Source organism: Seriola aureovittata, chromosome 17 (genome assembly GCF_021018895.1).
Source record: "Seriola aureovittata isolate HTS-2021-v1 ecotype China chromosome 17, ASM2101889v1, whole genome shotgun sequence".
NCBI classification, from domain to species: Eukaryota; Metazoa; Chordata; class Actinopteri; order Carangiformes; family Carangidae; genus Seriola; species Seriola aureovittata.
Window position 1 is genome coordinate 21,067,237 of NC_079380.1, and position 26,949 is coordinate 21,094,185.

Sequence of the window (26,949 nt, forward strand, 5' to 3'; positions counted from 1 at the left end):
TATAAAGGGTCTTTATTCATAGTCGCACATGGTGAATAGACGATGCACTGTGCTAGAATCAGTGATTGGACTTTGGTTTTTAATTCAAATCAAATGGTTGTTCGACTTGAGTGATAATGGTGCTCTCATCTTGTGAATCAAAGACTTTTCTGTCCAACAGACCACGGAGAGTGTTGATAAAAGAAAGGAGATGATTACGATAAATCTGTGGGACGGGGACACTGCAACAGACTGTACGTATTTTAATCACATCAATTCTCTGTGGTGATGGTGCACCTGAAATAAATGTAACAAGGGAACAGGTTGTTGTTTGTAGCAGTTGCAAAAATTGGCAAAATAATAATCAAAATGTTGCTTATTTACACACCAAGCACTGTCAGAGTAACAGTAACATCCAGAGGAGTCATGTTAATGACTGCAAAATGAAAGTCTGATATTAATCCTCCTTTTAGCTCTGTTTTGGTCTCCACCGACTCCCGCTTAGCTGCTAAACGCCTCACTACATTCAGAAACTAGTTGCCGTTTGGTGCTGGGCAGGCAGTGCGGACCAGGTACGTAAAGCTCTTTGCTGAAAACTGCTGCTGGCTGCGACTAAAAACACAGGGTGAATCAAAACACCCAAGTTTCATGTCACAAAACCAAAACAAAGAGCTGAAAGATGCTAAAATGCTCCGTAGTGCAGAGGGGAACCACAAAGTCAAGTGAATAATTTATGTGGGTTTGTCAAGCAACCATTTTGATATAAACATAGTAGTGTTAAAAAAAAATTTGAGTCATTACGCATTAGCATTATTATGCAGCTATCAATATATTTGCGATAGTACGGCATAGAAATGTGGAATATGAATCTGTAGACTGTCTGTCTGTTTTCTCTGACATATTCTTGAGCGATCATACGTGAATCATAACCTCTAAAATCTGGTGAGAGTAGAGTGACAGACAACACTACGACTCAGTGATATTACAAAAATCCTTCTTTTAGGCTTTTATTATCCATTTCTTTACTATTTTACTGATATATTGCTATATTTTTATGAACCTGTAGACTTTGGTAAACCCATTTCAAGCACCAAAACAATTCATCCACAACAGTGAAGGTTTGTTTTCACAAAATATTTGAATAATTTCAAAAACTGCTTTAATTTTTCAGCATTTGGGAGAAATTAAACGTTTACACAGGGAGGGGCCTCATTATAGAAAGAGCTGATAGTTGTGATATTAACCACTTGGGTATTATGTTATATGCAAGTACCCTTTTAAAAAGGTGAATATAAGAAATAATGCAGACTCTGAGAATATGTCCTTAGATCTCAGAGGGCAAAGAATAAAGCTTTTCACATTGACCCAATTGTAAGTGAGTCTCTTTATGGTTTAGTCAAAGACAATTTTCTCATTGCAGTTTGTGAAGTTGCTAATTAATTTGGATTGTCCCTGACTTTTAAGGTTGTATTAATCTGATCTGTTTTGAACCATGGCATATGAAGCTTGTATGTAGCTCCCCCTAGTGGCCGAAAACCCTTACAACCACAGAGTTTGCAACGCTCTCAGACCAGGGTACGAACATGGGTGATGTGCTATAGTGTTAGAATAAAGGATATGATGCAGCGTCTGAAATTGAAATCACATTTATTGTTTGTTCTGGAGTCGATTCACTTAAAACTTAACCCTCTGTGTACAGTACAGTTCTTTCCTCAACTGCATCTTTTTCTTCTTAATCATCATTGTCGTCTCACTGTCTTCTCACACACTCACGCACTCACTCACACACACATTCACACACACACTCACACACACACTAAAACAGCCAGTTACACCAGCTGAGGCTTAATCAGGTAATCTTAAAAGGGAACTCTAATGCACCAGCCTCGTAATTCACATCTCACACAGTAACGCAGCCGGAGACCTGTGAGAGGCCACAGCGTCTGCTACCCTGTGAATGCAGAGAGAGGATCACATCTCACTGTGCAAAGTGGCCCCCTTTAAGGCCTGCTTATTGGAGTCCTTTGATACCAGGACGTGACAATCACATTAAAATGTTTTCCTCACGTTCAGTCACTCGCCATCTCGCCTGCAACATTCTCACCAGCACCAAAAGTTTCAGCTTGGAGAAACTAACAGATAAAAATAAAAAATACTCTAAGATTCACCTTGCAGGACTGCAAATACAGAAATGCACAGAGCAATAAAAAATACATAGCATCAAAGGTTGAAATCAAATCACACTAGAGGAATTAAGATCACTTATTTTTTTTTAACTACCTTGCTATTAGAACTGCTGATAGCTCTACTAGCATCAACAGTTTCTTAAGTACATGTAGTTATATAGTATGTATCTATACTCCATAAAAGGGTTGGGGTATCGTTTGGATTGAACAGTCATGTTTCAAACACTGGAACAAACTTTTAAAAGGTCATCAGCCTACATGGACCCTTTAGTTCTTGCTTCAGTTTCTAGGTTGATATGAACATACTCTGAAGCAATGTAGAAAGAAACAGACTTCAGCCTCAGGTGCACCGAGGTCAGGTGCGTTTCTGTTTCTGGACTGAGGGCTGACAGTTCTCGAGAGCCCTGCTTGAAATCAAGTTTGCTTTGTGTTCATGTTTTAATTGGAATAATCTAACCCTACAGTAACAACGCGACTCCCATGAAGCTGCTCCAGTAGCCACGAGTCTTTCAAACCGGGTGACCTCGGCGGTGCCTGTAGTGGATGCAGATCGCCGCTGGTTTCAGTCCATTGTTCAGGGTGGAGCCTTGGGGAACTCGATAGCTGTGCAGAGTTTCCTCCACCATCATGTCCAATGTAAACAGCTGTTACAGAGGCAAGACAAGGAAGTAAACAGACTCTTTGGCACATCCTAACACGATGATGGATGCATATAAGTCCTGATCAGACTAGATACGGACATGCTCCAAAATTTAGTTCACTTTGAACTAAGGAGGCGTCTTCCCATCAAGCAGTTTTACTTCTGTCTTTCTCTTTAAAATGGGAAACAAATGCACATTTGCTATGCATGTACACAAACATACAAACACTCACATTGTGCACAAGAGTAAAAGTGCACCGCTGACCTATTTTCAAACATTCCAAAGATCTACTTCAGCTTTAAAATGACCTAGCTTACCACATTCAGATGCATAAGAATAAATAAATAATAATTTGGGTTACATTGAAAAAGGCAGGAAGGAAATGGCATCACTGTGAATGGAAAAAGTTGAAATGTGTAACCTTGAACATTTTCTATGGCTCCACTTCTCACGTCTGGGGAAAAAAAAAGGCAACTGCGCCTCCGACACAACAGCATCTGCTGAAAACAGCAAACTGTGGAGTAGCAACATCATGAAGGTTCAAACTTCAGAAGGTTTAGTAACATGGGGCGTACGTTTGATTGTGTTTGAATGTGTGCATATAAGGTATCAATAGGTGCTTTAAGCTACATTCAAGCAAAATGTATATTTGGGGGAAAGTATTACATTACAAAGTTAACTGGGAGGGGGGGGGTCTTCCCTTTTGGGGTAAAAACTTCCACTTCTTGCTCCTTTAACCAATCAGAAGTAGTCAAATTTCACCCATTTCAATGGGCGTTTGGGGTTAAGGTTAGCAGAGTGACAATGTCAATATTAAAAGTGCCTTTTTTTTTTTTAACACTAAGTGTTACCATCTGTTTAAAGTCTCAACCACAAGACTAGCATGATTATACATGTCATTTAATCTCAGTCAGGACCTGTATGTGAGAGCCTGAGGCCAATGGCCAAAGTCTCACAGGTCTTAGTATCGCACGGTTCATAAGGGGAAAGGTTTGGGGGGGGGGGGGGGGGGGCTGTACTAGACACGGGGCTGAAGTTTGATAAAAAACTACATTAACCCCTAAATCGCCCAGTGAATGTGAGGAGAGGTACAGCACCGGTCCAAATCAACGCCTGGACATTCAGTATAAACAAGTCAAAACACAAAACATTGGTTCATCTCTCCTCATAACCTTGGACAGTTCCCACAATCCCCAGTGCGCAGATAAGCCAGGAGAGCTTCGTTCCCATGGTAACGGGACTTAGTAACAGTCTAGAAAGCTGCTTCAAAGGTGCTTGGGGCTCAGAGGACTCTTTGGAGGGGAAACACTCCTCCACAACAACACTTTGTGAAGGCCAAAGGAAAGAAATAGATGGACGAAAAGAAAGGCAGGAGAAAACAAGACGGGGTCAAATGACAGCGAGCGATGATTTTAAGCTTACACCATCTGCGTAGGGAGGGGGATAGGAGTAGCAGTTAGGGTGGGCTGCTCCTCTGAGACCTTTACTATCTCTGTGGCAGTGACGGCGGGAGCGCACTCGGCCAGAGGTGTCGGGGAGCGGCTGTTAGAAGCTGTGGTGCGGGTCGGGGTGGAGGTGAGGGCAGGTGTGGTCGAGGTGGAACTGGAGGTAGAAGTGGAGGCTGGGGCAGAGGCCTGGACCGGGGCCGGGTCATCAGCCGGGGCAGGGGGTTCGGTGGAAGCTGCTTTGGGAGCAGCAGGCTTGTTGTAGTTCATCTTAAGGATGTGCTGCTGGAGATGTCTGATCCAGTCCTCCTGCACCGACAGCGGACCATGAAACTCCACCTCGCAGAACCTGACGCAGGGAGACACAGAGAAAACACATTTAAGATGGGAATTATGCAAAAATTAACACGGCTACTAATCTGTAAAATAACTGCAACAGCTATTGTGTCTCCATTAACGTTTTTTCACACAAAGAAATAAAATGCAATCTGCTGCTGGTAAAGTCAGTGGCTCCTTCGGGAGCAGCCGGTTTTGTAAAAACCTTTGTACTGTAGTTATATCAGAACTCACTGAAAATCTCAAATGGTTCACTATTCTCAATATAGTGCAGCAACACTATACTTCTCAGCAGGGGGTGGGGGTGGTGATTGCTGCTTGGGGATTAAGGGACTATTTAAAATTTAGCCAGACACTTCTATATTAATGCTGCCGTCTCACAATTTCTAATGACTGAATAACTGAGCACTTGCTGTGTCTGCTGTGACATACAGGTGGCACTCACCGGCACTTCAGGGTGTAGAGTTTGCCCACCAGTTTGACCAGCGGGTAGGAGGGTGGTTTGGGCACCAGGGCGGGCACGGTGCCTGTGCGGGGGGGCTTAGGAGGGCCGCTGTCTCTTTCTGTTCCATCGGGACAAGATGGATGCTTCAAGGGCCGACGCTCAAAACCTAAGAAAAGAGGAGGAGGCAACAAGTGGAGCAGAGTGTGTCAGTCCAGAGTTATTCAGTCGTTCGAACGCTGATAAGAAGAAGTTTCTTTCTGAACACAGATGAGGTATTTGTCCTCTTTCTTACAATGTGACCACCAAAACACAGTGACTCACAGAATATGAACTATGCCTTTCAAAGTGGCAGGAGGACACAGCTGATTCAAATCAGCTGATTAGAGATTCCCCCTGCTGTCAGTGGTGTTTATCAACCACTTGAGTCCAGCTACGTTCTGCTCCAACACTAAATACAAGACAATGATTTACACACAGTTCAACTGTTTTCACTAGGAAAATGTGTTTCACTGCAGTTTTAGTCACAAAAAACATTCGACGGTTCATTTCAGTTTGTCATTCTAACTCTGACTCCACATTACATATATTCTGATTGGTGGATTACTTTTGGAGCTCATTGTGATTGGTGGATTAACTTTGAAACTCAGCCTGATTGGTGGATTACCTTTAAACAGTGAGTGTGTGCTGAGTGCTACCATTTCAGACAGAAAGACAGACGGACAAGCTGACAGGCAGGTAGACAGGCAGACAGGCAGGCAGACAGTTAGGCTGGCAGGCAGACAGATTTAGTTGCAGCTCCATTTTAAATGTTACTTGCTGGCATTTCTAACAATGAAACTCAGATTCAGACTTATCGAAGCAGCCATCAACACAGTTTAGCCTCAGCTTGGGCATTTCTCCAGAAATTGCATCGTCTAGTTTAATTTTATACATGCTGCACAAATATTCTTCAGTACATCAAATGTAAAAATGTGGCCCTTTCACTGCTTTTCACAGCCAATTTAATGTCAAAAAAATAAAAATAAAAAGCAACTCCCTGTCACTGGAAACAAAGGCTAGCATGGTGCTGTGGCTCTACTCCAAGCATTTCATTTATTTCTCCTGGTGAAACACCTCTTTGTTTTTCTTTCAGCATAACAGACCCTGTTTACTTGTCATACATCTAATGTATCCCACAGTTAAAGCTGCTCTTGTGCTGCTGCGGTGAGTCACCTTTTTAAAAACGGTCTAGAGTCATGCCAGCAGCTCTGTGAGGCTGCACATTGGCAGTGGTGCCTTTTAGGTAAATGCTAATGTCAGAATGCTAAAATGCTTATGTTAAGCATGTATAATGTTTACTATGTTCACCATGTTGATCCTCTTAGGGAAGTGTGTTAGCATGCTAACGTTTGCTAATAAGCACCAAAAACAAATTACAGTTAAAGCTAACGGTATGCTCATTAGTTTTGCAGGTATTTGGTAATTAACTTCGCACTAATCTTTCCAATAATTGTCAAGACATTTCACTCAAAACCACAAATATCAACCTCATGTTGGTGCTATAGGAATTAATTAATGCAGTAAGCAACCAACATTGTCATCCCCAGACCCACGTCATTAACATAGTGGCTAAAACCGGTCAGCTAACCTCAGAGAATTTCAGTAGTTTAAATCAAATGGTTGAGAGGCTACAGTCCTCGCTGCAGTCGGCCCCGGTTCGAATCCCGCATCGGACGGCCTTTCACTGCATGTCATTCCCCCTCTCTCTGCCTCCCCGTTTCCTGTCACTCTCCACTGTGCTGTCCATTAAAGGCATAAAAAGCCCAAAAAAATATACTTTAAAATCAAATGGTTGAAATGTTTTTGTGTGTTTTTATGTGATGCGTGCAGGCACATGCACCTGACTGAGTGCATGAGAGCCAAAACATATGCTGGATCCTCACGTACCTCTGGGCAGGCGGACATTCAGCTCACTACGCGCCACCTGTGCTTGAAGCGGGAGGCCGCCGGCGAGCCGGGAGGGGCTGGGACTGCTGCGGCTGGGCCTGATGGCAGCGGCCTGCGGGTTGGTACCGGCTTCACCCTCTGTGGTCTTGGAAGAGCCCTGGCTGACCTCGCGGCTCGGTGGTCGCACCAGGCTTACGGCCAGAGAGGAAGACCACTGGGAGGTGGACGAGGAGGAGGAGGAGGAAGAGGCCTTCTGTGAAGAGATGGGGAGGACAATCAGAGGTGAGCTGCTCTTCTGGAAGATTGAAAAAGATGAGTGATCTTATAAACGACAGACAATGCAGCTGCCATGTCCTAGTTATACAAAAAAGGTCAAATAGTACAACACCAAAGTCTCTTTCTAGATATATCTCTTCAAACAACACTGACGGTATGACTGTACAGTAAATATGAAGCTTCTACCAGTAGCCAGTTAGCTTAGCACAAAAACTACAAACAGCCTGGCTCTGTCCACAACATCTGCTGACCAGCTTTTCGAAAGCAAACTAATCAGCATGTTACATTTAATTAGTTAAATGTGTACAAAAACGGAAGTGTAAAAATGATGTGGTTTTAGGAGGGGAATATGTGCTGGGCTACTTCGGTGATTTACTTGCTATTTCAAGCTAGTCGGCAGCTGCTGTTGCTTCTTTTTTTTTTTATTTTAATTAATTTTAATTTGCTTTAGAATAACTCTAACAGCATAAATCTTCAAGGAAATGTATAAAATGGACCTTTTAAAAATATTTTAGTGGTGGCGCATATTCATTGAATTAGGCCTTTTTAATGAACTACTTTATCGTCTGAATGTTGTTGCTGTATTTAAGGTATTTTGATTAACAACGTTCTACCAGAACGAGTTCATGTAGGTACCTTCGTATAAAAACACATATGTAAAGTATTCCATTTGAGAAATGTCTGACCAATTAGGCAGCTACAGAAAACATTGTCTCCATCTGTTACATAATTAATTAGTTAATTAATTAAAATACCGTATACACACACACTAGTGACCCCTGAAGCCTTCCAGTCATAAATAAAGCACTAATTAATAAAGCTTGGTAATTAAGAGTTTTATGTAATCAGCATCATGCTGATTTAGAAAAGGCAAATGGATTAGGCTTAAATACCATTTACTACCCCTTTCCAGAGCTCTCAACCGCATGTCATGGTCTTCAGTGGTAATCTTTAATGATGATAATGATCATAATAATAAGGCATAATATAATATAATATAATATAATAAGACTGAGCCGGATTTGACATTTCTCAAATTCTCCTGTTAAGTTTATCAGTCAAATTGGAAGTTGGGAGATTGGTGACATCACACAACGTCCAGTGTAGCTCCACCCACCTTCACCCTGGCCAGAGGTTTAATCATCATGACAAATACCTGTGTGCAGGTCTGTGAGGACGGTTCGATCACAATCAATGTACATGTAAATTAACTGAAATGAACATTTTTCAAACTGTTCACCTACTCTTGACTGGCTGCAAATCACCAGAGCTGAAACACGTCAATCAATTCATTGATTAGTCCAGCGACAGAAAATTGGCAACTGATCGAAATGTGAGTATTTTCTACTTTTGTGAGCTGAATATCTGCGTTTAACAGAAAAAAACTAAACTTTTGAAGACATCAGCAATGGATTCTGGGGAACTATGATGGCCATTTTTTTGAAACAATTATTTTCATAATTGATTAATCTGCCAATTATTTTGTCGATGCATCGTTTGGTCTATAAAAATTGTCAGAAAATATTGAACAATGCATTTCACAGTTCTCTAAAGCTCATGATGATATCTTCAAACAAACTGTGCAGACCAAACATCCAAAATACTGAGAAGCTGGTTTGCCTGAAAAATGACTTAATGATTAATCAGCTGTCAAATCAGTTGCTGATTAATTTTTGTTAATCAACTGATCAATAAATAAATGGATATGTGCGTTTCTACTCATACTGTCAGTCATTAATTAGTCCTCAGACGCAGGCGTAACAGTCCAACACATGTAGATTAGTTGGGTTCATTTTTCCCAGAATGAACAATATGATTACAAGGACGTTTAAAAGGTAATCCATTCTGTATGTGTGTCACATCAGAGCTCAGGGAAAAGGTGTGACAGTGACGCAAATGCACCAGAAACTAATTCAGGAGGGAAAAAGAAGAGAAAAAAAAAGAAAAAAAAAAGAAAAGAAAAGAAAACGTACATTTTCTTCTATCAACAGCATGCCATAATTTATCTGAAGATGAAACATAAGCTGCCAGGCACCCTGGTTACTATGGCAACAATCAAGTCAATAGCCGAGTTGTTCTGGCATCTGTCCCCACAGTGATTTTTGCTGGGTGTAAAGACACAGGATCTACAGTAAGGCTCAAAGCTGTTAGACAACACGTCTGAAGCTTTCCAAGACACAAAATGTCTGTCGAGCCACCAGCTGAGGCGTGTTAGATCTCCGAACATGACGCCTATTCAAAAGACACACCGCGAGGAAAAGTGAGTGTGTCAGAAAAGTAGCACAGTGGGTTACGATCTTTTATTGTATAGCTGCTCGGCTTTGTGGGAGGCACAAGTTCTTCCACTGATATGGTGCATTTTTTTTATTTTTATTTTTTCTGTGAGAAGAAAAACAACATTCATACTCACAACAGTAGATTTTGCTGGAGTGTCAGAGGCCAGAGATAAATCCAAGTGAAGCCTGAGAGCTTTTTCTATTCTAAAACAACACCTGCATTGACCTGAGTTATTACACTAAAATGAATTACCGACTGACTGACTGCATTGTCCTCACCTTCTTGAGGGTGGAGCGGCTCCCCTGCATGTAGCTGCGGTGCATCTCCAACACCTTCTGCGGCCTGCTCCGCATCCAAGCGCTAAGCGTCTCGATAGGGGATCCATTTACACACCACTCAGTCACACCAAACTGCCTCAGGTGGGCTCGAGCGTGGCTGGCCAGAGCCTTACGGTTCTCAAAGTAGAACCCACACAGCTCGCAGCTGGGATCTAGAAAAAAAATAAATAAATAAAACAACACACAGGAGAAAGAAAGAAAGAAAGTGCAAGGAGAAAGATGATCAGTGCTAAGACTTGGGGGGGGAAGTAGAAAAAACAAAAAAGCTAACAATGACTCACCTGGTGTCCGTGCTTGTCTGGGGAGGTTTTCCTCTTGTAGGAGAAATCATGTGGCAGAGGCGAGAAAGTCTTAAGCTGATGTGGTGGTGAGTGGGAAGTCTCCACGGACTGGGCCTCCTCCGACAGAGGCCTTTTCCCCAGTGGGGACATCCTGAAAAGCTTCCCTGCAGGTTGGGTAGCAGACGGGCCCAGGGACCCCAGGCCCTGCTTATGGAGCCTCGACCCTGACTGCAGCAAACCGAGAGGGGATTTACGGAATTTGGACGACTGGTAGCCTGAGACGCCCAAACCCTCCGAAGCGCCGGCGCCCGCCGCGTTCTCCCATCGGGGACTGTTGGCTCCCTGGCTCGACTCCTTCTTCACTCCCTGGTCCGAGTGAGAGGAGGCGCCCACCCCTCTCTTGTGCATGACCTCCCTCAGGGTGTCGATGGGCGAGCCGTTGACGGACCACTCTGTGATGCCCATCTGGCGCAGGTGGGAGCGGGCGTGGCTGGAGAGGCCTTTACGGTTCTCGAAATATTCCCCGCAGAACTCACAGCGGATATCCCTCGTTGGCTCCACTTCATGGGCCATGGCTGAGGAAGGACCAGAGGGAGAATGTAAACAGATTTAACACACAGACACGATGACACGGGCGTTCTTCACCACTCACTCCTAAGCAAGAGAGTAAATAAGTGTATTTCCCAGAATGTTAAACTGTTAAATAAGCCCTGCAGACAAAACTCAGGGTTTACGTTACCCAGGTTGAGGGGGAACACATTGTCAGAGCTGCTCCAGCTACAGCCGAGAGGTTCAGTAGAGAGGCCGCCGGATCTCCCCACTGCCCCGGGCGTGGTGACCTCCAGCTGCACCGGCTCAGGCTTCAGCTTGAGGATTAACCCGCTGGAGGACGTCGGTTGAGCCGAGCTCGATTTAGATACGGCGGGCTGAGGAGGGCTGGAGGGGCGTGCGAAGGCGAAGGGTAGGCGACTGAGGAGGGTGGCTGAAGGAGAGGAGGAGGTTGACAGAGGGGAACGAGGAGGTCCTGGAGAGGACGGAGGCGGAGTCTTGAGAGGTTTTAGAGGAAGGGCGCAGGGCAGGCCCCGTCTTGTGATGATCTCCCTCAGGGTGTCGATCGGAGAGCCATTGACAGACCATTCGGTGATGCCCATCTGGCGCAGGTGGGAGCGGGCATGGCTGGAGAGCCCTTTGCGATTCTCAAAATATTCCCCGCAGAACTCACAGCCTATTTCCTTTGGAGGTTCACCTAAGAGTTTGATGAAAAAGTATTAAACCTCATCCAACATTTGTGATTATTACAGCTAAGGCGCACTTTATGTGAAGGGGTTACCACTGTATACAACAGGCGGCACTTACTGTGAGGAAGGGCCATGAGCTCCCCACTACTCAGCCGGAAGACCTGCATGGAGGAGGACTTGAGACGCTTGGCAGGCGGGCCAAGTAGAGACGAGGAAGAGGTAGCTTTGGACGTCGACCCACCTCCAGCTGTGGTCACCTTGTAGAGGAGGGATGAAGGGGAAGAGGAGGAGAGGCTCAGCAGGGACTGCTTCGGGGAGGAGAGCGTGGTGGCGAGGCCCCGCGGTTCGGCGTGGCCGTCAAGCTGCAGCGCGCTGGCTTTGTGCTTGAAGTCGTCGGTGTCGATGAGCTGGTTCAGGAGGTCGATGGGAGAGCCCTTGGATTCAGAGTACTCCACCCCAAAGTGCCGCAGGTGGGCTCGAGCGTGGCTGGACAAGCCTTTCCGCGTCTCAAACCAGGCGCCACACAGCTGACAAACAATGTCCTTGGTGGGGTCCACCTCCAGCGCTGCACATGAAGAAGAAATAACTACACTGAGACTCATAAGAACAATAAACAGTGAGGCTTTTTACAGTGTTATCAGAGACGAACTCCGGTGAGTGCGGTGACACTTACTGAGGTTGAGAGGAGCATCGTTTTCCTGTGGCGCCCAGAGGGGTTTGGCTGCTGTGAGGGTGACCGGGGCAGAGAGGTTAGAGGTTAAGCTTTTCATTCCCCCGGCCTTGTGCTCCGGGGACCGCAACGGGGAAGACACTGGCAGCAGAGAGGAAATGGGGGCTTTCCTCACTACTGAGGAAGGGGAGCCAGAATGAGGCGGCGCTGGAGAGGCACCAGGAGAAGGTGTGGGTGTGGAGGAGGAAGAGGGTGCCACCGCTTTCGCCGCTTTGGCAAGGATGGAGAGAGGGATCGGTTTCTCGTCTGAGTCCATGTCTTCTAAATCCTCATCTTTCTGAGGAGCAGGAGGGGAGGAGTTCTTGGCTGAAAGGGGCTCCAGAAGAGATGAGCTTATTTGGCTGTCTATGTTGCGCTCCTTGGCAATTTGGTAGAGGAGGTCGATGGGCGCCCCGCTGCTCTCCGAGACGCTGATGCCCAGCTGGCGCAAGTGAGAGCGGGCGTGGCTGGAGAGCCCCCGTCTGGTCTCAAACTGAGCTCCACACACCTCGCACTTTAAGTTGTGGACTGCGAAAGAAGCAAGAGCAGCTGATGAGACACTTGAGAAAATTGTCATCTTATACATTTTTTAGAAATATTTCAAAATAAGGGTAACCGTTGACACTCCAAGTGCAGCATTAACACAAAGTTTGCAGAACAACAGCAGGTGGCTGAGGTTCTTTAGAGGCCACAGATATCCCAGAGGAAGTGTCACCTCACTCACCCTTCCTGTCTACATCTTCACCCAGTCTGCAGCAACACCGGCACAGTGTTAGAGGTGCTTTTATTAGCCCCTAGATACATTTGTCTACCTCTCAGGATTTCCCAGGGGACAACCCTCTCTGGTGTAGTTTCGCCACGCCTCAACGCTGACCTAAGGTCAGTTTTACAATTTCCCCAGTGACAGCTTTGCTGAGGGCTTTGCTGTAGCAAATCCAATCCCTTGTCAACACTCTGGGGTCAGCGCTCCCATATCTCTCTCTCACCCTTGGTGTCTGCATCCTCCCTGGGAGAGAGGCTGTCCGTGTCCGCGCTGCACAGCCCTGTTTTCCTGGGGCTTGAGCTCAGACTGTCCAGAGCTGGAAGCTGCAGCTCCTCCTCATCCTCTTCGTCAGCTGCTTCCTCCTCATCCCCTAAAACATAAAACACAGTATCCATATATATATATATATATATATATATATATATATATATATATAAAAAAAAGTGTAGATATATAAGTGTAGGACTGCCATGTTAATTAGGACAATTAAGTGAGTGTGATAATAAATCACCTTAAAATAAATGATGGTGTCTGAGGAATGTGTCTCACGACTAGATTTAATTTCTGTCTCAGCCTGTTAAAGCACATCAGTGTATTTCTGAGCGCCTTGAGAATAAAATAAAAGACGCAGGCTGAGAGCAGAAAAATTAACTCAGTCTCCTGAGCTCATTGCTTATGATTTCTCAGTCCTTGCAATAACAGCGCATTATAACCTCTCCTGTGAGGAAATGCACATGAAAACAATGCAAGTGATGAAACCCTGTCACAAAAGTACTAATTGCACTACTGTGTGAAACAAACATGGCAGTCCTGGTTCCCCGCAGTCAGGCATTCCTGGGACAAAAGTGCCATTTTCTGCGACAAATCGGTAAATCAAAAGAGACGTGGAGACAGACAATGCTTTTTGTCTGGTGGGCGGCTCTGCGCTTGTCAGTTCATCTCTTGACTGTAAAAGAGCGGCGATGTGACACCTCGGAGCGCAGCGTTATAACACCAGCTATTATAATGAAGACAATACTAAATCATCAGCTGAGTATTTATAAAACATAACAAAGTGGCAAACCGCTAACTTGACTTTGAATCCATGCAGGCAGAGAAACACTGAGCAACCCCCCCCCCCCCCCCCCCGATACTTCCAAGTAAAAGTGATACTTCGATTATACTTCGTTGATCCGGATAAGTTGCAATAAGATTACTGACTACGACCGCTTTCAGTCCACAAAGTTCCCACGTTTTCCGGAGCCATCCAACTCTTAGTTTATTGTTTAAAAAAACGTGCACAAATGCATGCACTTGAAAGCACAGCGTGTCCTCTATCAAAAATCAAAGCAAAGTAAAATGGCGAGGATTGGGCAACTGTAGGTAATTTTAGAGATCCTGCAGCATTGGAAATTCTGGACGTCATCCCAGACGTGCACAATAAAAAAAAAAAAAAAAAAAAAAAAAAAAAAAAACCTCTCAGACATCAAGAAAACACACAAACTGTAACAACAATATCACAACAGCCAAAAATCACCACGATTTAAACCGCGCGTGCGAGACGTGAAGACCCGAAACAATAACAATGACCAGCTTTATGAGCTTTTGACATGCATGTCATGGGCTACCTGCATGGCTGTGCGCGACACTGCTTTTCTTTACGTGGTCTCACATGATAAAGAGTTTTTTTTTTTTTTTATAATGGCTGTTGTCTGGCTACAATGTGACAGAAGATGCGGCGCGAGACACGCGCAGTGGAAAACGCCGCCGTGTGATCCGAGGGGCACGCGGTGCACAGGAATTACAGCGCGCGGTACTCACCGGTCCGCAACCGCAGTGCATCGGACTCCCGGCAGCTGAAGCCAGACAGTTTTTCCGCTATTGTTTGGGTCTGCGGGGAGGTGGAAGCAGCCATTTTGCCCCCATATGCACCGCTAAGCTAAGGCGTGACCAATCGAGTGGAGGCGGAGGTTGGGATAAATGCACCGAGTGCCACATCAACCACCGGCATCAGTGACTCTCTCACTCTCTACAACACACACATACACACACGCACACACACACTCACTCACTCACTCACTCACTCACGCATGCACGCACGCACGCACGCACGCTCTCTCTCTCACACACACACACACACACACACTCTCTGGCTCTCTGTGTTAGGGCTGATTTTCTCGACAGCCACCATCCTGATTCAAACACTTCACACAGTGCACTGTGGTGTCACCCAGGTCAGTCAGTCCCGTTTTTATTCACAGTAAAACATACAGGTGCACTTCAAACAGCATCTCAGCTCACACACCACTGCTTTATGTATTTGTAACAGTCTCCTTTATCTCCCTGTGGCATCATTTAAGAGGTTTTTACACCCTGTTCCAAGTTCAAACTGCCAACACTTAACAGGACCACCAGGTAGGAGCTACAACCAACAGAACAGCAACACACCTGTCATACTACTACTTTTAGGGATGGATCAATAATGAGAACTTACCCTCACACTCTTCTCCACCGTCCTCCTCCTCCTCCTTCCAGTGTTGAGGAGATGCTGAAGGCAGCGCATCACAGACGGCAGCACTCAGCGTCCGTTCACTTGTCTCCCCCTCCAGCTTTACCTGAGTGATTCCCTCGCCTTCCCCCTCCTCCCCCTCATCATCCTCCTCCTCCTCCTCTTCCTCCTCACCCTCCTCCTCCTGTGGTGAGCTGAGGCTCCGAGGGGGAGCGGTGGGGATAACAAGGTCCGGCCTGCTGGAGAATAACTCCCTCAGGATGTGGATGGGCGAGATGGTAACATCCCAGTTGGTGATGCCAAAGTCGCGGAGGTGGGCCCGGGCGTGGCTGGACAGGCCGGCCCGGGTGTCGAATCCGGCGCTGCAGAACTCACAGTGCATCACGCTGAATGTGTCCGGGTCAAAGTTGGCAACTGTGGAGAGGACGAGCAATACGAGAAGTTTAGACATGAGACTTTACAGCTGTGGTCCCCAAACCTTTTTGGCTTGTGGCCCCTTCAATCGAAGCTATTTCTTCTTCTGGCCTCGTTACTGGACGCACAGGTCGTTAAGACCAGTTCAACTTTTTTAAAACATTTCACTCCAGGATTTGCAGCGTTCATGTGTCGGTTCACATCTTTGGTCCAGAGTGAAATATCTCAACAACTACTGGATGAATTGCCATGAAACTCTGAAGACACTCATGGTTCCCAGAGGATGGACACTCTGCGTCCTCATTAATCTCTCTCGTTCCATCAGCAGGTTGATGAAGGTGGTTTTGAATTAAATGTCTCAGCAAATATCGGATGGATCGACATAAAATTTAGTGTGGACGTTCGTGTCCCGCTCAGAATGAATTGTAATGATTCAGGTGATCCTAAACCCTCAGCTGTACTTTGTATTTGCTGCTAATTAACAACCACTAACATGCTAACACTAAACCGAGATAATGAACACAGTCATCATACCTGCTAAACATCAGTTTAGATCGCACTCTCTCGTCTTTTTAGTATGTTCACTATCAGCGTGACTCATCAGCTTCGTCCTGTTTTTTCTTATGTTATTTGAATAATTTGTGGAGTCCTGAAGAAGTAAAATGATCCAATAATCAACAAGAAAAAGGCAAAGATTAGAAGAAAAAGTCTGAAAATATTCAACTTTGTGAAGAAGAAACAGTTCTTTACGTTGAGATTCATTTTGTGTCCCTTTGTAGGGGTCCCAGCCCCCAGGTTGGGAACCATTGCTTTAATTACTCAAGTGTTTCAAACATGTCATTATTCTTTCTGCATATTTTAAGACAAAGACATAAAAAATGAATTGTTTTCTAGAGTTACAGAATCTGCTCAGACAACATCTGCACAGCCTCGAGAAACACATGCAACAAGCTGCTGACCTTTTTTCTTCTTCTTCTGATAAGAGAACTTCTTCTCAATTGCATTGACTTCCTCGGGGGATATGAAGTGACGCACATTGTAGCTGACGCCCACTCGGTTCAGGTGGCCTCTCACGTGATTGGCAAGCCCGATGCCATTATGAAATCGATCGGGGCAGTAGGGGCATTTCCTCTCCACGCTCTTAAGCGCCTCCGTGTCCTCATCAATCTCGTCTTTGTCTTCATCCAAGATGCCCTCTGACAGGAAACGTCGCACACGTTCCTCGTCAATGTCGTCGTCGTCATCATCACTGTCAATTTCTGCAGGAGCAGCAGTAACCCGGGCACTCCTCCTCAAAAAGAAAACCTTTCCATCTTTCTCCACTTCCTGCTTGCCTTCGTCCTTCACACTCTTCTTAGGCGGGAGTGATAGTGTAGCACTCTGCTGTGCTGAACCGTCATCTATCAACAAAAAAAAAAAATCAATCTTCAATAAACAAACATGTCCTACTCAAACTGAATCAGTATCAGTAGAGGGCAAACACCTCAAATACTTTGAAAAGAAATTTGTCCACCTTATCTCAACCCTTTAAAGAATAGTTTTGATTTATTACAACAAGGGTTTTTATTTTGTAGTTATAACCACTGACCATTATTCCGATTAGTAATAATCACATTATACTCATCAAATTAAATGCTGTCATATGGGAACACAGCAACATAGCCACAAAGATATTCTATGGGGCAAAAATTGTTTAGGCCTCACGCTTTTATTTTGGCTGCCACTTCCGGCAATGCAAAGCACGGGTGTGGTTTCACATTGTTTACCACTTGTGTGGCGGGATTGAGACAAAGAAGGTGAGTCGGGCGCCATTATTTTTTGTCGAATGCTCTATCTCTTGACCTTTAAGTATTGAAGTACAACAGTTTCCAGTCTGAACCTGTGGTTGGTGTATAAAGTGTATAAAACTCATCTGGAGACAAAGTATGGGTTTGACAGCCGTCGCTACAGTAGTAATTTTGACTGCGCCCTCGTCTTTTACGAGATTACACTTTCAGGTAAAGGTATCATAGTTGTGTGCAAGTGTTTGGTCACATTACATGATTATTTTGTTGAAGTAAAAAAAGAGGTTAATACAAAACCCCTGCAGTGAGCAGGGACTCTGGGACTTGTCAGGCAGGTCAAGCATCGTCATTAGGGACCGTCAGCCCCAGAGATAATAAATCATCTGACTCTTCAAACCTTGTGGTGACATTCACCGACCACGGACTCCTCTAAGCAACTGACTGAGGATCTAAAATGAATCTAAGTGATAACTACAAAGCAGGGGAGGCTGTAAAAAGATATCAAAGTGCTTCCATCTTGCAATTTCCGCTGTCCGAAATGTCATTAAGAAATAGCCGTTAAGGGGAACTGTGGAAGTCATGACAAGATTTTGAAGACCAAGACAACTTCCAGATAAAACTGCACACCTGCTGGTAAGAGAGGCAAAGCGAACCCCCCCCCCCCCCCCACACACACACACACACACACGACTGCAGAGGAGCTGCAGGAAGGATTAGCTGACACACGAGAGGGGGTGCGCCGTCCCACTGTGCAGCGTTGATGCACAAACAGGGTCTACATTGCAAGAGTCATCAGAGGAAGTCGTACCTGTGACCTCTTTACGAGTCTGCACAGCAACATCTGGATAAACCAGAGTTGTGTGGGTAGAAAGTTTCTTGACTGACTGCTGGACATGCACATGCAGAACTTGGTGATACTTAGAAGAGTTCAATCTTCCCTCTGTCCGTGTAGTGTTTCCTCTGCGACTGACAGTATTTCCACCCTCGTGTTCAACAGTGAGCGAGATCTTCTTTTCATCAAACGCTGCTCCTTTCTTTCTCCAAACACACTTTTTGGTGATTGTGTTGATTGAGCGTCTACAGCACTTGTTTCCGAAGTGACTCTCATCTGGCTCATCCAGATGTTTGCTTTGCAGACTTCAGACGATCACTCTTGTGACGAGGTCGCAGGAACGGTTTCCTTCCAACGTCTCTTCCATGTAGACCCTGTTCGTGCATCAATGCTGCACACGCTGAACCATCCTGCAGTTTTTTCTGATCCACATACATCAGACTGGGTTTATTAAAAAGGTGGTGAGAGCGATTCTAATCCAATACACTTTTTGTTAAATCCAGTGAGTATCTCCTCCTGGTCCGCTAACGGCCCAAACATTTGCTATTTGATTATTTATACACACCCTCACCCGCACTCTTTAAGTTCGTGTATGTAGGAAAACCCTAAAGGAGGAAAGTTTTTTCACAGAGGACAGTGATGTTGCTGGAGGAAAACAGTATACTGACATGCTACCACTTAAGTGCTGGCAAACAGTTGCATAATTACACATCCAGCAGTTATGAAGCATTCGTCAAACGTCGATGCTAAAAGCTGCACTAACTTTGCCTGTCTGCGGCTTGGTGTTGGGCAGGTCGTATTTATCAAACGTTTGTCTGCGGGGTCGGTGCTGATGGGGAGTGGTGAGTGAGCCAAAATATTAAAGCTGCAGGCAAGAAAACCAAAACGATGAGCTTAAAGATGCTAAAATGTTCCCTAGAGCAGAGGAGAGAAGATAGTTGTCTATGGTTTCTACACTGCATGGGATGGTGCAGCTTTAATCTTTTCTTTTCCAGGTACGCAAAGTTTAAACTGGGATTTTAGAGCAATCGTGTTAAAATCTAATGACTCACAATCATCTGATTTGTGTGCATGCATTGCATATGTATTACTCGATCGACAAATGATCTTGCATAGAAATCCAGTACAGGTGACGTATTGTAAGAGTGGTGTCGTGTCTTAAGTTTTGCCGCTGAGCCTCACCTGTGTTGGATCGTGCTCTAGTGTGCCGTTTCACTCCTCCAGGTGAGTTGGCCTCCTGTTGGGACAGTTCAGTGTCAAGCTCTGTGCGCTCATATTCCTCCTGCTCCTCTTCTTCTTCTTCTTCATTTTCACTCCCGGGCAGCTTGTCGTTGTCCAGTCTGGGATGAAACTTGGCCAGATCAGTCCAAGCCTTTCCTCTCCTGCTGAATCTCCTGTTGCCGACACACTTGAAGACGACTTGGCTCGAGGGCCGAACCGCGGCGCTGTTTGGCGTTGTGCTGTCCTCAGAGGGAGTGACTCCTTCCTGGCTTTTGCCTTGAGCCGCGTCGGGCAGGGATCCAGTCCCAGAGAGGTGGTCGGAATCAAGGATGGGTTTAGAAATTCGAGCACCCACATTAGACTTTGAATGCTGGCCACTCTCTTCAGCCTGCGCTTCACTGATGGGGAACTGTCCCGGGTGAACAAGTTTCTGGTGTTCCCTCAGGAGGGTCTGACTGGAGGTCAGGAAGGCACAATGACCACAGGCCAGAGAGGTGGATGCTGAACATGATGGCGAACCTGGAGGTGGGGATTCGGCCGGGAGGGCGGGTTTTTTTCTGTTGTGGGTCTTTGAGTGATTCGCCAGTGCCTGGGAGGTTCTTGTGCTGAAGTTACACTTGGTGCAGAAAAAGCGACGGCGATAGGCAGAGACAGCTCGGGCCTGAGCTGGGGACTGAACTGAATTTGGAGGAGTTGCGTTTGAGTTAGCAAATGCTGGGTCTGCTTCTGATGTCGAAACTGGGGCCGGGGATAGAGGTGGAGATGTGACTATTTCTGGGTCTGACACTTTGCCTGGAATCGAGACCGGGCTTGCGTCTTGCATAACAGCTGGGTCTGGGCTTATACGTTTCACCGCCTTACTGTCCAGTTTCTGAATCTCTCTTGCCTTCCCGTTCTCATTCAGTTTCTCAATCTCCTCCAGGATCTTCTGACGGGATTCCTGGTGCCTTTTGTGGTGGTCTGCCAGTGCAAGCCGATTCGGCAGGCTCCACCCACACTCCATGCACCGAAAACGGCCGCCCTTTCCCAGACGCCTGCCGCCCCCCGAGCCGCTCTGACAGTGCTCGACCATGTGCTCCTGCAGGTGGACCTGCTTTTTGAAGTAAATGCTACATTCCACGCAGGTGAAAATGTCTTTAACTGGCTCTGCCCCACTTTCCTCCTCTTTGTCTCTTTTCCCTCCTCTGTCTCTGAACTTTATCGGCTCTTCCCCCGCTCCCTCTCCAAAGCCGACTTCCTCAAAATCATAAACCCCTCCACCTTGACTCAGCTGTGCCATCTCTGAGGTTTTTGATTTTTGAAGACTCACTCCTGCCTGCTGGCCAGTCTCGGGCAATGTGCGCTTCAAGGTGCCAAGTCCAGAGAAAGGCCTGAGCAGCACCCTCTTCTTCCTGCACCGCTGAATGAATGTGCAATGAGCCCAAGGGGCAGGAGGGGGACTCTCAGGGTCTGAGTCTCCAGGGAAGGTGTACACATCTCTCTCGGACTCCTTGGTTTCCTTTCCCTTGGGCATTTTCTCTCCCTCATCTCCCGCGCTGTTTTCCGCCTCCTCCTCCATTTGGCAACCTTCCTTTAGTTTTACTTTGGACAGAAACAGCTCAGCTCCCTCAGATACATTCCAGACTTTGCTGTCTGCTACTGTGAAGAAAAAAACAAAACAAAAAAGAAACAGAGGAATTATGAATGAGGGGAGCCTTAAGAGAAAATGAAAGATACAAAGTGTGCAGGCAGATTGTGTTCCTTCCTTATGGCACTTACACTCTGGTGGGCCAAGCTGAGATGTGTTTGGCTCTTCTGTCTTTGTGCTCTCACTGTTGTCGTTGTGCCCCTCCACGGGGGCAGATGCATCCCTTTTACTATTCAGCTTTTCGGCTTCTGCGTCGTCTTCACTATCGAGTCTGCGCAGCGTTGGAGGGAAATAGACATTAAATTAAATTCTGACCAAGTGAAGGGTTAGCTAGCATCACTGCCTGGAATAAATCACTGTGTTCCATTAAATTCATTACAGATCGTGTGCGAGCTCTTATTTCTTATTCTCAGCGCCATGATTGAGCCTACTATTGAGAGCACTGAGGTCACGTCCTTGATATTTCTTCAGGGAATTTTGTGGCTTTTAGCAAACTGGATGTAGTGTAATTATAAGCATACAAATGGTGAGAATGTTTTACACTGATTCCAGAATTTGTACACTCTATTTAAGGTTGACTACTTTTAGGCCAACAGAATAAATAAAGAATTGAATGTGTTCCCACCATGATTTTCTTGTAGGCAGCGTGGAAGAGGTTTTGAAACATAATTTAGACCTTTCATGTCGGGAAATAAAACAGTAACGCTTTATTTTACGAGTCTGTGATTTCCCAATTAAGAAGATGTTTGCTGAAAAGAACCATGTAATGTGGAATTTAGTGGCAGTCTCAGACTTTAGTCAGCTGAAGCAATATTTTGACATTTTGGAAAATGCATTTATTCACTTATCTACCCAAGGGTTAGATGAAAAGATATGACTATCGCATCTGTTTGTTATGAATAAGGCTACAGCCAGCGGCCAGTTAGCTTAGCTTAGCATAAAGACTGGAAACAGGAGGAGACAGTTAGCCTACCAGCACCTCTGAATCTCATTAATTAACACCTTATATATGGTTTGTTTAATCTGTACGAAAAAGTTTCATGTGTGGGACTATTTTCTGGCTTTCTAGCTAGCATCCAGCTAGCATCAGTACAGTTGATATATTGTCTGTTTTAAGGCAAATACACATAATGCACAAACGGTACGGCGTTCAAAAGAGTATTTGCTTCACTTTGTGTTAATAACTGAACTTTAGCTGCACTGGTGGACACATTTTGTTGCCTTTGGACGGAGCCAGTTTCCAGTCCTTGTGCAGCGTCACATCTTACGGACAGATATGAGGGTGGTATCAATCTTTTTGTTTAACTCTCGTAGAGAAACTGAATAAGAATATTGCTCACAATGTCAATACGTCCGTTGCTTTTGGTTTATATGCAGCTGATTTCCAAAGGTACTTCCTTGAAAGCACTGCTATATTTACCCCTCTGAGGTCTAAAGGCATTTTCTCCATTTCTACATTATTTCTTAAATTCACTTTTTAAAGGGCACTTGCATATAACATAATACCTCTCAACTCTTTCTATAATGAGGCCCCTCACTGTGCAAAGAGATAATTTGGCGCAAATGCTGAAAAATTGAAGCCTGGTTTGTGAAATTCTTCAAATATTGTGTGAAAACAAACATTTACTGATGTTGATGAATTGTTTTAGTGCTTGAAATGGATTCACCAAAGTCTATAGGTTCATTAAATTATTGTAATATGTGAGTAAAATAGCAGATAAATGAATAATAAAAGCCTAAAGTGAAATTTTTGAGTCATAATGTTGTCTGTCGCTCTACTTAAACCAAATTTTAGAGGCTATGAGTCATGTGTGATTTCGCAAGAATATGTAAGGGAAAGTGGAGAGACTTCAGATTCTAAATACATTCAAACCATATTTTTACACTGTACTATCGCAAAGATATTAATACAAACATCCATCGACTTCAGAGGGCTAAACATGAAAAATCCAAATAGTTAAAGAAAATTTGTGCCTAGATTTCTGTAGTGGGGGCCCCCACTACAACACATTACCTCCGTACTTTTAAAATCCTGGCTACTGCCTTGTTTAAATGTTTTATGAAAACTGTGACGTGGCTTCATGATGCCTCATTGTGAGTGTTGTGAGCGCCACCACCAAACAACTCGCCGCCTTCCCTCCTGCATCTCCTCCTCACCTGAGTCCAGAAGAAGGAGATCCTGGGCTGTGAGCAGCCAGACCATGAGGGTTAGAAAAGTGCTGTAGCTCCTCCTCTGACACATAACAGCACACAAAACACACAACCACAGGAACATCACTTCACGGCTCAACAGTCAAAATCCACAGTCAAAAATACAGCGCATACTCAGGTTACTCAGAGAGCGACAAGCAGACTGAATAACATTTAAAAGAATAAGGGGACAACAACGATAGATACACCGATGGCATTGTGTATTAGCTGAACTCAGCATTGCATCTAGCTTTGCCGCAAGAGTGTAAACACTACTACAAGTGTGCAACAGGTTTCCAATAGATATTAAAGCATGTGTTACCGTCTAGTGTTTCTTTCTCAGAATCAGAGTCCCAGCTTAGGGAGGAAGGAAAGGCTGAGGACCTGAATCTCCTCTGTGCGTTCTTCCCCGGGTCCGCACTGGGCTGAGTGCCCTCAGTCTGCGAGGAGCCCTCATCTCCAGTGTGGCCCCACGAGCATTTGGCAGACATCAGGCCGTCTCTCACATTTGGAGAACATGAGGACTGGAGGCGGCGAATGAAAACCGTTTACAATCTTACCTTGGGACGGAGAAATGAGAGAATAATGATGACGCTTTGATGGTGTCTTTTACCTGTAAGGTGCAGCTGAGGAAGGTTTGTGCTGAGTTGAAGGGTGGGGGCCCATAACTGGTCCCTGGGGTTAGCGGTCCCTCTGGCTCCATGGTCCCCCAGAGAGCAGTATGGAGTCCCACTGTTGACCAGTCTGCCTACATTGTGCAGCCTCCTCTTCCTCTGGAAACATTCACACATGAGCACACACTGAACAAAACAAAACAAAAAAAATAAAAGTTTTCAAGGGTTTTTAAAGTTACTGCCAATATTTACTGAAGTAATTTGCACAGAAAATGAGATTTCAAACAGTCAGCTCACTGTAAGAAGGAATTTTTAAAAAGCATGTCAGACAGTATGAAAGTATAAAATCTGCAGAGTCTGTCGTGTTTCTCCTGCCCTCAGTATTTTTTTTCTTTTTTTTTTTTTTTGCCTGCTGCAGTTTTCAGATTGTCTGACCTATTTTCACAATATGTCTGGTCTTAAAGAATGAAATGGGGCGCCCAATTGGTTACATAAATAAGTGGCCTTTATATTCAGGCCCATATCCTCTCGTGCTGCCCCTCTAAAAAAGCAGGAAAATGTCCGGGTACATCAAGGTGTCCCACGGGTTGGCCTCTGTTGCTTCAGAGGACGTGTCTGACATCGATCCAGTCGCTGTCAGGTGAAAATAAAAACAATGCATCCATGCACAATGCCTTTTAGAAACCCACAAACGCCCATAAACTGTTCTTTTTTTTTTTTTTTTTAGTGCAAATACTCACTGAAATCGGCCTGGGTTTTTTTTGCGGATCGCAGTGGAAGGGCTGGTTCTTCAAGCACCGTTCGCCATAGTTTGAGGACGGAGCTGAAGCTTTACGCCCCGAGACGATGCTCGTACGAGGGGTTGACTGCTCCCATGGAGAAACTTGCTCTTTTTAATCGCTGCTCAGGTTTTTGCATGGATCCTTTGGAGATGCCAGGCAGAGGACTCCATGTTATTTGGCTTGCAGGCACGCCACGGCTGCGTACGTAACGTCGACGGGGAGGGTGACGAGAAGAGTTTCGAGTAACCCAGCGGGGCTAAGTTTATTAAGTTGAACTTTTATGAGAGCCTTGTTTATTTCCTTTATTTCTATAATGAAATGTTTATCAATGCGAAAAGCTTTTTTGTTCTGACGGATACGTCAATGACACTCTGAAAAAATACGATATTAAACACTGATCACGTGTCGCACCGATAATGTTTATTAATACCGCAGATAATTTTATCCACACAGGTAAAACATTAACTGTCATTTGTGCCTTTTTAGATTCAGTTGGTAGCATCTGTTTATCCTACATATTAACTGCAGTGGTAAATGACATGTGTACAAAACATATTACAGACTTACCTCTCAGCGTGGTTTTAATTACAGGTGTATTGAGTTTGTCAATTTGTTTGTCTCACAAAATTCCCTAAATGCCGAAAATCAATAATCGCCTTACTACTGATTATTACATGGTCGTCTGGCGCCCCCCACTGGTCACAGATGGGACAACACGTTTGTTTCGTTAAGGCCATTAAAACTAGAATTACTAAAATATTCAGACCTTTAATTCAGCACTTTGTAGAAGAGGCTTCTTGGGTAAATCTCTACAAGCTTTGCAGACAGATTCAATCAGTCAGATTGGATCAGAAGAGTCTGTGAACTCCTGTTTTTCAGGTCTCTGACTGTATGAAGTTCCTTCATACTCAGTGTGACCAGAGGGCCAACTCTAGGAAGAGTCAGGGCCGGGTTCACAAAGACATGCTTTGACTTTGTCTTAGATATAACAAATAGTCAGACATTTAAATTCATCTGTTGCACAAAGCAGTTTAGTTCTTGACTACCTTAGGGCGGATTTATGGTACAATGAATTCTGGGTAAACTGTCTTTTGGAGGAATTCAACAATAACAAGGACGTTTTACTTGGGAAATTCAGCGAAGAGTGAAACATTAAAAAGAAAAAAAATGATTTTGGTCCCTTCTCTTTGCTCTCTCCATAACAATGTCAGCAAACCACTAATTATGAGCCATGTTTTCCTGCTTTTTGTTGTTGGGTGCAAAGGTTACCATGTTACCAAGGTAACAGTGGTCGCAGGCCCTGAGTTAGCCTGGGGGTAAGGTGTCTAATTTATTTGTTTTAAAATGAGTCAGTCTTTATATTTGTGAAGCGGTCTGACTTACATTAGACTGGTCTGAAGTATCTCTGTGAAACTGGCGGTTGCCCAGGTGGCGGTGATCGTGGGAGCACTCAAAGCTTTAGATACAGTTTCATAACTTTGCCCTCGACAACTATTTTATCACAGAGAATTCAATGTACCTCATGTTTTGTTTTTTGTCCTGACACGCAGGTTGCATTGTGGGACCTTACAAACACAGGTGTGTGTTTCTGAACCATGTCCGATCAATTCACTTCGCCACAGGTGGAGTCCAGTCAAAGATAATTAAAGCAAACAGGAAGCACCTGGAGCCACAGCAAAGGGTCTGAATACTTCTGTAAATGAAAGATTTCTGAAAGAGTTTTTGATTTTTAATAAATTTGAAAAAGAAAAAATTCTAAAAACATGTTTTCACTTTCAGGAGTGTAGACTGAAAATGGCAAATTTATCCCTTTAAAATTAAATGTAAAACATGATATAATGTGCAAAAAATGAAGGGGTCTGAGTATTTCCTGAAGCCAGTGTGTATCATATTATTGGATTTTAATTATTGATGTATTAATGTATACAGGACTTAAATGTTGCAGCTGGTAAAGTTGCGTCTAATTTAAATTCTTTATGCACTGCTGGGCAGCTTCTGGATTCCCCCCCAGGGATCAATACAGTCTTATTTTATCCTCTAATAATATATCATAATCTATTTGTTGATTATATTTTGTATTATTAATCTGAATCTAGTATAAAGAATAAATATAATGTAGCAGAAGTGTAATGTAGTAATGGTAGTAATCCCACACTA

The 26,949-nt window shown here is 44.6% G+C and overlaps 1 protein-coding gene across 1 annotated transcript; it reads right to left on the reverse strand.

Moving 5' to 3' along the window:
• Positions 1 to 1,609: 1,609 nt before the first annotated feature.
• Positions 1,610 to 26,916, reverse strand: wizb (WIZ zinc finger b). The gene is made up of 17 exons (XM_056400928.1): positions 24,751 to 26,916; positions 24,010 to 24,196; positions 23,719 to 23,920; positions 23,364 to 23,439; positions 21,338 to 21,477; positions 19,541 to 21,217; positions 16,702 to 17,142; positions 15,314 to 15,742; positions 13,064 to 13,210; positions 12,042 to 12,605; positions 11,487 to 11,933; positions 10,870 to 11,376; positions 10,130 to 10,705; positions 9,790 to 10,001; positions 6,959 to 7,211; positions 5,033 to 5,198; positions 1,610 to 4,600 (listed from the first exon to the last, which is right to left on the reverse strand). The coding sequence occupies exons 2-17, from the start codon at positions 24,097 to 24,099 to the stop codon at positions 4,225 to 4,227; spliced, it is 6,303 nt and encodes a 2,100-aa protein (XP_056256903.1). The 5' UTR covers positions 24,100 to 24,196; positions 24,751 to 26,916; the 3' UTR covers positions 1,610 to 4,224.
• Positions 26,917 to 26,949: the final 33 nt, after the last annotated feature.

Excerpts from the sequence above, each read along its gene's own strand:
- wizb (XM_056400928.1), bottom strand. The coding sequence starts at position 24,099 with ATGGAGCCAGAGGGACCGCTAACCCCAGGGACCAGTTATGGGCCCCCA. Across the intron at positions 23,921-24,009 it reads TCCTCAGCTGCACCTTACAG|TCCTCATGTTCTCCAAATGT; the intron begins GTAAAAGACACC and ends CGCCGCCTCCAG. Across the intron at positions 10,002-10,129 it reads AGACAAGCACGGACACCAGG|ATCCCAGCTGCGAGCTGTGT; the intron begins TGAGTCATTGTT and ends TTTTTTTTCTAG.